Here is a 12,145-nt window from a genome sequence, read left to right as displayed (position 1 = left end):
GCACATGCAAAACGCTGCTGGCACCCAGCCATACAATGACGCGATGTGATCTTTTTCGCTCATTTTTCAAAATAAAAGCCTGAAATGATGTCTAAAGACTGTTCACACCACGGGGAAGCCATGGGAAAAGGAATCTGGTTGATAAACCTTTTAAATGGAGCAAAGGCAGGTAATGGAACAGAGAACTTGCAGGAAAAACAGCACTTCCGGGTTGGATTTTCCTCTGGTTTTTGCCTGCAATATCAGTTATGTTATACTCACAGACAATATTTTTTGTCTGTGAGTGTTTTCTATCCTAATCTGACAAGTATATGCAAATTCTAGATTCTGGGCCTGAGAAATAGGCAGTTTCATTTGGGTACGTTTTTCATCCAAACATCAAAATAATGCCCCCTACACTCAACAGGTTAAACTAATAACACACAAAATATTGTATTTTTCTCATCTATATTGAATACATAATTTAAACATTCACAGTGTAGGTAGAAAAAATTATGTAAAACACTAGGCTTAGGATTTCTCCAAAAGATCATTGGAGTCAGGAGTCAGCTAACCTGGAGTCCAATCAATGAGATGAGATTGGAGATGTTGGTTAGATTTGCCCTGCCCTATAAAAAACACTTACAAAATGTGAATTTGCTATTCACAAGAAGCATTGCCTGATGTGAATCATGCCTCGAAAAAAGGAGATCTCAGAAGACCTAAGATTAAGAATAGTTGACTTGCATAAAGCAGGGAAGGGTTACAAAAGTATCTTTAAAAGCCTTGATGTTCATCAGTCCACGGTAAGACAAATTGTCTATAACTGGAGAAAGTTCAGCACTGTTGCTACTCTCCCTAGGACTGGCCGTCCTGCAAAGATGACTACAAGAGCACAGCACATAATGCTCAATGAGGTTAATCAGAATCCTACAGTGTCAGCTAAAGACTTACAGAAATCTCTGGAACATGCTAACATCTCTGTTGATGAGTCTACGACACATAAAACACTAAACAAGAATGGTGTGCATGTGAGGACACCACGAAATAAGCCACGGCTGTCCAAAAGTGCACCTAGATGTTCCACAGCGTGGCTGGCAAAATATTCTGTGGACAGATTAGACCTAAATTGAGTTGTTTGGAAGGAACAAAGGCATAGCACACCAACATCAAAACCTCATCCCAACTGTAAAGTATGGTGTCGGGAGCATCATGGTTTGGGGCTGCTATGCTGCCTCAGGACCTGGACAGCTTGCTATCGTTGACGGAAAAATGAATTCCCAAGTTTATCAAGACTTTTTGCAGGAGAATGTATGGCTATCTGTCCGCCAATTCAAGGTCAACATAAATTGGGTGATGCAACAGGACAACGACCCAAAACACAGAAGTAAATCAACAACAGGGTGGCTTCAACAGAAGAAAATACGCCTTCTGCAGTGGCCCAGTCAGAGTCCTGACCTCAACTCGATTGAAATGCAGTGACATGACCTCAAGAGAGCGGTTCACACCAGACAACACAAGAATATTGCTGAACTGAAACAGTTTTGTAAAGAAGAATGGTCCAAAATTCCTCCTGACCGCTGTACAGGTCTGATCTGCAACTACATCAAATGTTTGGTTGAGGTTATTGCTTCCAAAGGAGGGTCAACCAGTTATTAAATCCAAGGGTTCACATACTTTTCCACCCTACACTGTGAATGTTTACACGGTGTGTTCAATAAAGACATGAAAACATATAATTTTTTGTGTGTTATTAGTTTAAGCAGATTGCGTTTGTCTAATGTTGTGACCAATTTAAGCAGAAATCCAGGTAATTCCAAAAGGTTCACATACTTTTTCTTGCCACTGTATATACAGTACCAGTCAAAGGTTTGGACACACCTACTCATTCCAGAATTTTTCTTTATTTTTACTATTTTCTACATTGTAGAATATTAGTGAAGACATCAAAACTATGAAATAACACATGGAATCATGTAGGAGGATGTGTGATGGTGTGGGGGTGCTTTGCTGGTGACACTCTGGGATTTATTTAGAATTCAAGGCACACTTAACCGGCATGGCTACCACAGCATTCTGCAGCGATACGCCATCCCATCTGGTTTGTGCTTAGTGGGACTATCATTTGTTTTTCAACAGAACAATAGCCCAACACACCTCCAGGCTGTGTAAGGGCTATTTGACCAAGAAGAAGAGTGATGGAGTGCTGCATCAGATGATCAGGCTTCCACATTCCCCCGACATCAACCAAATTGAGATGGTTTGTGCTGAGTCGGACCGCAGAGTGAAGGAAAAGCAGACAACAAGTGCATGTGGGAACTCCTTCAAGACTGTTGGAAAAGCATTCAAGGTGAAGCTGGTTGAGAGAATGCCAAGAGTGTTTAAAGCTGTTATCAAGGCAAAGGTGGCTATTTGAAGAATCTCCAATATAAAATATATTTGGATTTGTTTAACACTTTTTTTTGGTTGCTATATGATACCATATGTGTTATTTCATAGTTTTGATGTGTTCACTATTATTCTACAATGTAGAAAACAATCAAAATAAACAAAAACCCTTGAATGAGTAGGTGTTCTAAAACTTTTGACCGGTAGTGTACGTACAAGAGAAAAAAAACAAAAGAAGACAAAAAAAATCTTCATAATATAGAAAGCGACAGATCTTGGCAAACGTAAAAGTGTGTCCGTTCTTTTTACTATTACAGGCCACCTACAGACTGAGGCCGGTAACACACGCATATAAATGCAGTCATACACAGTTCATGCTCACGTGAAATCATATCATAAAACATATGTCATTTTTTTTCTCTCAGATTTTCTATTTGTCTTTATACATTTTTACACCCAAAAATATGTTTCATTTGTACAAACTCACGCTTTGTTTTAAATGTGTGGATATGATAACCTAGCAAGGGAAGAAAATCTGGGATGTATAACAACATGGATGTATATTCTTACACAATTCACTGCACTTTATGGTAATAGAATAGAAACATCATATATTATCTGTTATCAAATCTGTAAGTGACATGACAGGTTCTTTACATTCTCAAAGTGCCATGGTTCAGGTTGGGGACAAGGGGGCAAGGAGAGTTGCAGGGTAAAAAAAACAACGTTGAACAAATAGGAAATAAGATAACACCAAGACAACACATAGTCCTCCGACAGTCAATGTCCTCCATCCCCTTTACGGGAACACATTGCCAAAGAGTTCCCTTTTAGCCTGCAAAAAGCTCCACAATTGTCATCCTGTCCCTCCTTTAATCAGAATCATCATTATGAAATGGATCAATCTCTCTTTGCTGTGCCGAACACAGGAATCCGTCCGCTCCAACTCTTCTCATCGCTGCGTGAGTCAGTTGTTGTTTTGGTTTGGTGTCTCTGTTATGAACTCCATTTCCACTGGGCACAGACGTAATTTCAACGTCTAGTTTTGATTTACATTTGGTTGAGTTGTGAATACAATGTGAAATCAACAAAAAATATCACCATGACATTGGATTTAGGTTAAAAAAATAATAATTCAACAAAGAAATAAATTCCCTTACGTTGATGACAATGTCATCACATTTTTTGGGGGGGATTGAAATGGTGTGGAAACCAGTTTTTGCCCAGTGGGTTGTTGTCCATTGTTTTTTTCTCATCCTTGGCTGGCGACTCAGATCAGAACATCCTCTCGGTGTTGAAGACCCTCAGCTTGGTCATAAAGTTGAAGTAGATGAAGGCCAGGCAGACGAGCAGGTTCTTCATCAGGTAGAGGAGGGGCGTGACAAAGCCGAAGAAGGCGATGAGGCCGATACGCACAAACAGGAAGGGCAAATCCTGCAGGGCCACGCCTAGTGATGATAGCAGGGGACTGTGGGGCATGACCACCAGCCGCAGGCACGACAGGTAGCTGAAGATGTAGATAGGGAACACCCAGCCCGAGTAGTAGACCGCTGGGTGCCCAGCCACCCTCACCATCTCCACTGTGTCCATCCAGAACAGAAAGCTGTCCACAAATACCTCTGCTCGGGCATCGCTGGCACACAGGAATTGCAGCGGCCCTGTGTACGCATATGGTGAGACTCCACGGTCCACCGACGTGCTGACAGAGTGTGCCGAGCGTGCCGAACGTGCCGAGCGTGCCGAGCGTGAGCTCAGGCCTGAAATGCTAAACTGTCTCCCTGGTATCTGGTTTCCTGACATCCCCTGGAAAGTCCCATTGGCCTCTGGTCGTGAGCCCGCCCCGTTCTGGTCCTGCCCATTTGGACCACCAGGTTGCCCCGGTTGTGCAGGTTGCCCGGGCACAGCTGGCGTTACGGGTGACGCAGGGTTTGCTGGGTTTACTGGTGTCACTGGGGTTCCACGTAGGTGCTCCACGTGTGTGAGGACATTGGAAGGGATCTCAGCATCTCGGTCCAATTCATTAGCTGGACGGAAAGACAACAGCACATGAGTATGTTAGCCGTGACTGAATGACGCAGATCAGAACATCTCATTATGGCACAAACATGCACACCGCACAGCCCAAAAGTGTAGAACACAGGACAACACAGCGACGGTCTCTCTGGGCTCTATAGGCACTATATTTTACCATAATACAATAGCATTTCTGATCAGTGGAAAATGACAGGATCTGGTTATTTCCTCTAATAAAGGGATTCCAAGAAAGTGACAGCCATCCTTAGAACAGGTAATGGCTTTTGCCAATTCAATACTGTGTTACCAAAAATCAATTGGTGGGTTGTACAGAGAATTTCCTGTTCATTTCCTGAGATACATACTGTATCTCTATATAGAACATATCCTCCGATAGTGTACACTATTGTTGTCTTAATGAAATTAGTTGTGAGTTGGCAGAGGATCAGGCAGTATTCAGACTACAGTAGCTAGCTAGTGTTCAGTTAAACGTGTGTGCAGAACACAGAGCTTTGCATTCTCACCATGTCCAGTGAGTCGACAGTGGCGGATCCTCTCCAGGATATCGATGCAGATGAGGGAGAAGAGCATCAGCGACACGGGGAGCTCTGCGAACGTGTCCTGCCTTATACTGTTATTGATCTGCACCTGAGAGAAAACAATGATCAAAACCAATCTGTGATTTGAATCAGATGACGTTGACATTTTAGCAGACTCTTATCCAGAGCAACTTACAGTTAGTGCATTTATCTTACAATAGCTAGGTGGGGACAACCATATCAGTCATAGTAAGAATATTCTTCCTCAATAAAGTAGCTTTCATTACAATTTCTAGCCCTGATTGTGATCTAATGAAATGGTCATGTGCCGGTCTTCCCCTCCAAACCTTCTCCAAATGCTACATGGCACCCTATGAGTCCTATATACCCTCTGTGATACTGGATTAGTGGGCTAATCACTTAGCTCTGGTATGTGCTTAACCCAGGACTACTTGCCTACAGGAAACAGAACAAAAGAGACTGGGAGTCATCTGAGCTTAATTTATGGCTTCTCTTATGTGAAAGAGAGTAGATAAGCCAAGGACCTGAGGTCACCCCTGGATCTTCAGGAACCTCTAGAATGTGGGCTCATAGGAGGTGGGCTCTTCACAGACAGGAAGTGGGAAAGTGCCAGATGGACAGCTGATGTGACCAGGGCGGCTGGGACAGGAAGAGGAACTCAGCTGCTTATCAGTGGCCCTTTGGCCATAGGGCTGTAGATTGCTCCTCTGAGAACCTACATGTTCCTCCAACTAGGTTTTCCAGCCAATAGCGTCGAAAATAGGTTCATTACCCTAGGCTTTGATCAACACAGTGTACACTAGTGGCACCTGCTGGTAAAAATAATTTAGAGCAGCTAAATGATTATTTACAACGTCCCACATCCTGTGTAGCCTGTACGTAGCAGGCTTTTTGTCTTCTACCAAACAAATGGTTGTTCGATGAAACAATGCTCCGGACGTCATTAATCACGTGCTTCTGATAATGTAATACAGGAGTCGGCACATTGCTTAGCAATTTCGATGTATGCCTCGGAGATCTGGGATCAAACATACTATCACTACTCTCAACTCATCAATTTTACCCCCTCCTCTCTCATAAGACCCCCGCTAGGACACCGCACTTCAAATAACTTCATTATCTCGTGGTTGTGTCATGATGGTACACTCAGGTTTTTTCTCATAGATTTGGCCCTAAAGGGGTACAAATGCTTGTCACTGGGGTGGTACCCTGTAGTACGCCCTTTGTTCCTTTAGTTATAGATACATAATTGTACCCCAGTTCATACTTTTCTTACATACAGTCCATAGACACAAAAGCATGCTTTTAGAAAAGTAAAAATATGCCTTGATAGGGAACCACCACAGTAACAAAGCCAATTGTTCCTTTAAAGTAGCAAAAGTGTACCTCTACCATAAACCACTTAAAATGATACAACACTTCCACTCACGGGTAGCCAAAAAATAACTAACTGAAAAGCACGCCCCCACTAAGCCATGCCTCCAATAAAATGTACTGGTGTGCCTTGCCTTTTCGAGTGAGTAGTATAGTTACCACCCATGACTGTATTTGTTAGTAACAGAGACATGATTCATTCATTTTTAGTCCTGTGACCTTCACCAAGTGAGTTCCAAGATCAATGTCATCATTAAAATTAAACTAATTTGACCCTTTATACAGTGGTGTGAACCTCATAGCTTACATGCCACATGGTGGGTACAAATATATACTTTTCTTCAATACATTGCTTTTATGGTAAGCAAAGGTACAGATCAGTACCATCCAAGAGTTAAGGGTACACAAAATACGTTTGTACCCTGGGAAACAGAAATGTACTTTCACCGTACATTGAGAGTAAGAGTGTCATGATTGTACATTTACAGTGGGGCAAAAAAGTATTTAGTCAGCCACCAATTGTGCAAGTTCTCCCACTTAAAAAGATGAGAGGCCTGTAATTTTCATCATAGGTACACTTCAATGAGGGGAAAAAATCCAGAAAATCACATTGTAGGATTTCTTATGAATTTATTTGCAAATTATGGTGGAAAATAAGTATTTGGTCACCTACAAACAAGCAAGATTTCTGGCTCTCACAGACCTGTAACTTCTTCTTTAAGAGGCTCCTCTGTCCTCTACTTGTTACCTGTAATAATGGCACCTGTTTGAACTTGTTATCAGTATAAAAGACACCTGTCCACAACCTCAAACAGTCACACTCCAAACTGCACTATGGCTAAGACCAAAGAGCAAACAAAATTGTAGACCTGCACCAGGCTGGGAAGACTGAATCTGCAATAGGTAAGCAGTTTGGTTTGAAGAAATCAACTGTGGGAGCAATTATTAGGAAATGGAAGACATACAAGACCACTGATAATCTCCCTCGATCTGGGGCTCCACGCAAGATCTCACCCCGTGGGGTCAAAATGATCACAAGAACGGTGAGCAAAAATCCCAGAACCACATGGGGGGACCTAGTGAATGAACTGCAGAGAGCTGGGACCAAAGTAACTACCATCAGTAACACATTATGCCGCCAGGGACTCAAATCCTGCAGTGCCAGACGTGTCCCCCTGCTTAAGCCAGTACATGTCCAGGCACGTCTGAAGTTGGCTAGAGAGCATTTGGATGATCCAGAAGAAGATTGGGAGAATGTCATATGGTTAGATGAAACCAAAATATAACTTTTTGGTAAAAACTCAACTTGTCGTGTTTGGAGGACAAAGAGTGCTGAGTTGCATCCAAAGAACACCATACCTACTGTGAAGCATGGGGGTGGAAACATCATGCTTTGGGGCTGTTTTCCTGCAAAGGGACCAGGACGACTGATCCGTGTAAAGGAAAGAATGAATGGGGCCATGTATTGTGAGATTTTGAGTGAAAACCTCCTTCCATCAGCAAGGGCATTGAAGATGAAACATGGCTGGGTCTTTCAGCATGACAATGATCCCAAACACAACACCCGGGCAACGAAGGAGTGGCTTCATAAGAAGCATTTCAAGGTCCTGGAGTGGCCTAGCCAGTCTCCAGATCTCAACCCCATAGAACATCTTTGGAGGGAGTTGAAAGTCCGTGTTGCCCAGCAACAGCCCCAAAACATCACTCCTCTAGAGGAGATCTGCATGGAGGAATGGGCCAAAATACCAGCAACAGTGTGTGAAAACCTTGTGAAGACTTACAGAAAATGCTTGACCTCTGTCATTGCCAACAAAGGGTATATAACAAAGTATTGAGAAACTTTTGTTATTGACCAAATACTTATTTTCCACCATAATTTGCAAATAAATTAATAAAAAAATCCTACAATATGATTTTCTGGATTTGTTTTTCTCATTTTGTCTGTCATAGTTAAAGTGTACCTATGATGAAAATTACAGGCCTCTCTCATCTTTTTAAGTGGGAGAACATGCACAATTGGTGGCTAACTAAATACTTTTTTGACCCACTGTATGTTCAAAATATTGGGTACAAAAAATGTACCATTATGCTCTTTATCACGCAGTACCCTAGAAGTTACCGTACAATACCTTGTAAGATCATACTGTATGTGTACCTCTGAAGGTACATTATGTATATTTTGATCTACTTACACTCCAGGGAACAATATTGCACCCTTAATTCTAAGAGTGTAGACAATAGTCTGCATCGTGCTCAGTATGGTTCGATATGCATGGAATCATCTAGACTGATTCGGAACTGGTACATCAGGTGAGTGGACTCTGGAACTAATCAAAAGCATAATTAATCTATGAATTAACCACCAGGGGTACCAGTGGTTCCAGGAAACAAGCAATAATGTAGACCTGAAGGCCTGGATGTGAATACCTCTGAGTTAGAATGTCTCTCTGTAAGTGTCACTTTCATTTCAGAGGTAACCAACAGGTTGAGTGTCAAAGGTCACCTACAACGGTGAATCTAAGTCAAAGGTCACGGAAACATAGACACACTGAGACGAGCATTAACAAATGATGCATAACACCAGGGTCACATGGTTTACCTCTGAGCTGGCGATGAGAAAGGCAAAGCAGGGTAATGTGGAGAGGATCACATAGACCAGGGCCACTGGCCTCCTGAGAGAGAGACAGAGAGAGAGAGGGAGAAGGAAAGAGAGAAAGGAGCAATAGTTATAGGCTAGAGGTTATGAAAAAGGAAAATATCAATGCATTTGGAAATGCTCAATGTTGGCATGATAGACGTGGCCCAGCTACTGCCAAACCAATTGCAGGCCGGTGGAGTCAGACACAGCACAGCTACCGGTCAGGTTCATGCCACACAGACCAGACAACCATTACTACACCGCAAGGCTCAGGACCACAAAACACTGTGCTGTTATATTAAAAATCAAATCACATTTTATTTGTCACATACGCCGAATGCAACAGATGTAGTAGACCTTACAGTGAAATGCTTACAAAAAAATACAGCTACAGCTCAGACACAGCTCCTAGCAAAGATTTCAAGCCAGGCCGCAGAACAAACAAACCAGATAGACCAGAAAGACACTCACCACTTCTTCCTGCCGACAAGAAACTTCTTATTTGTGAACACCATGTACTTCATGGGCACCCAGACCAGCAGGGCTGTGGAGGTGACATAGGCGATGGAGGAGGCCACGATGAGCCAGTAGGCGGTGCTGGCGTCGCCAGGCGGCTGCGCCATGCTCTTGACCCGCGCCACGATGAGGGCAAACCTTTGCATGACGATGAAGAGCGGCACGCACAGGCCTACAAACTGCAGCACCTCGCACAGGGCGAACTTCAGCGTCCTCCCCGAGGCCATGCTGTGGCAGCCCCTGCGCTGGCTAGCCCTCAGAGGGAGGGAGGGAGAGAGGGGGCTGTTGTCCGCAGTGAGGCGACCCCTGTCCCTCTGAGGGCTAGTCAGGCCTGAGCCTGTTGCATTGTCTGTGTCCACTAGCATTTTCCACACACCACAGCTCCCGCTCGCTGTTCTGCCGTTTGCTTACACTGCACTAGGCATTGTGTACCTTTATCGCCGCAGTCATGACGGTGTGATGTGACTGCCCCGCTAACCTCTTTATATATGACCGTTGCAAACAATTTGTCTCTCTCTCTCTCTCTCTCTGGCCCTTCAAGGGTACTATTTTTCAGAAAGAGTGTGACTCCTGGGAAGAGATGTGAAACCTAGAGAAAATATACCTATGGAGCAGAATCGTCAAGGACCACGCCAAACACTTGCAGTTCCGTGTTATTTAAAGGAGCAGTGGAGAGAGCACACTCTTTTTTTATCATTTGGCTGTCCTGTGAGTTGCATGTTTATTCTGCCATAACTACACATCCCCATCTAGTGGTCCTTTGCAACACTCTGCCAGCAGTGTGGCACAACAGTGTTGGACTGCAAACAAAAGCCATAAAGCAGATGTAGATATGATGTATCGCCTTCCTGACCAGACAGAAATTAGTGTAGGGGAGACATGAAGAGAAGAACAAGGGAAGGAGGGAGGAATAGAAAGCCTGGGAGAAGAGAGAGGAGATATAATACACTTTCGAGACAAGCTCAATCAAGTGTTACTGATGAGACATTGAGTTATATTATTAATAAATGCAGATTATTAGATTTCCAATAAAATCATAATAAAGAGTAACTCTTATCTGACTGAGAAGAGGTTATGAGAGCGATAATCCGACAGACAATCTGGAGTCGTGAACCTAACCATGCAAATGAACCTACTAAACTCAGCAAAAAAAGAAACGGCCCTTTTTCAGGACCATGTATTTCAAAGATAATTCGTAAAAATCCAAATAACTTCACAGATCTCCATTGTTAGGGGTTTAAACACGGTTTCCCATGCTTGTTCAATGAACCATAAACAATTAATGAACATGCACCCGTGGAACAGTCGTTAAGACACTAACAGCTTACAGACAGTATGCAATTAAGGTCACAGTTATGAAAACTTGCGATGTCCGTACTGTGAGACACCTAAGACAGTGCTACAGGGAGACAGGAACGGACAGCTGATCGTCCTAGCAGTTGCAGACCATGTGTAACACCTGCACAGGATCGGTATACATTCGAATATGACACCTGCGGGACAGTTACAGGATGGCAACAACAACTGCCGAAGTGACACGAGGAACGCACAACCCCTCTATCAGTGCTCAGACTGTCCACAATAGGCTGAGAGAGGCTGGGCTTGTAGGCCTGTTGTAAGGCAGGTCCTCATCAGACATCACCGGCAAAAACATCACCTATGGGCACAAACCCCTAGTCGCTGGACCAGGCGGGACTGGTAAAAAGTGCTCTTCACTGACGAGTCGTGGTTTTGTCTCACCAGGGGTGATGGTTACACTGAGGCCTGTACTCTGGAGAGGGATCGATTTGGAGGTGGAGGGTCCATCATGGTCTGGTGCAGTGTGTCACAGAATCATTGGACTGAGCTTGTTGTTATTGTTGGCAATAACTGTGCTGTGCGTTACAGGGAAGACATCCACCTCCCTCATGTGGTACCCTTCCTGCAGGCTCATCCTGACATGACCCTCCAGCATGACAATGCCACCAGCCATACTGCTCGTTCTGTGCGTGATTTCCTGAAAGACAGGAATGTCAGTGTTCTGCCATGGCCAGCAAAGAGCCCGGATCTCAATCCCATTGAGCACGTCTGGAACCTGTTGGATCGGAGGGTGAGGGCTAGGACCATATCCCTCAGAAATGTCCGGGAACTTGCAGGTGCCTTGGTGGAAGAGTGGTTTAACATCTCACAGCAAGAACTGGCAAATCTGGTGCAGTCCATGAGGAGGAGATGCACTGCAGTACTTAATGCAGCTGGTGGCCACACCAGATACTGACTGTTACTTTTGATTTGACCCCCCCTTTGTTCAGGGACGCATTATTCCATTTCTGTTGGTCACATGTCTGCGGAACTTGTTCAGTTAATATCTCAGTTGTTGAATCTTGTTATGTTCATACAAAAATATACACATGTATTGTTTGCTGAAAATAAACGCAGTTGACAGTGAGAGGACATTTCTTCTTTTGCTGAGTTTATAATGAGACATGCACTGGGCAGACTTTAACACAAACATTGGCAATTAGCCATAATTGGTCCCAATTGCATTTACGTGCATCGGGTTACTCTCCAGTGACCCTTTACTGGCTGTGAGGTATTCGCTAGCCTTGTGAAGACACACTGCTCGGAATAATAAGCATGTCACTATGTTCCTCCTGCCAATTCACTACAGCTAAAACACAAATACACCGTATGAATCAAA

At 43.7% G+C, this 12,145-nt stretch overlaps 1 protein-coding gene across 1 annotated transcript; it reads right to left on the bottom strand.

Annotated features, from left to right (window-relative positions):
• Window positions 1-1,718: 1,718 nt before the first annotated feature.
• Window positions 1,719-11,243, bottom strand: LOC109909752 (transmembrane protein 236-like). The gene is made up of 4 exons (XM_020508770.2): window positions 9,424-11,243; window positions 8,914-8,986; window positions 4,905-5,028; window positions 1,719-4,391 (listed from the first exon to the last, which is right to left on the bottom strand). Exons 1-4 carry the CDS (start codon window positions 9,831-9,833, stop codon window positions 3,643-3,645), a joined length of 1,356 nt encoding a protein of 451 aa, XP_020364359.1. The 5' UTR covers window positions 9,834-11,243; the 3' UTR covers window positions 1,719-3,642.
• Between the last annotated feature and the right edge of the window lie 902 nt (window positions 11,244-12,145).

Source organism: Oncorhynchus kisutch, linkage group LG18 (assembly GCF_002021735.2).
Source record: "Oncorhynchus kisutch isolate 150728-3 linkage group LG18, Okis_V2, whole genome shotgun sequence".
Classification (NCBI taxonomy): Eukaryota; Metazoa; Chordata; class Actinopteri; order Salmoniformes; family Salmonidae; genus Oncorhynchus; species Oncorhynchus kisutch.
Note: the sequence above shows the minus strand (reverse complement) of the source record. Positions and strands in the feature narration are given on the sequence as shown.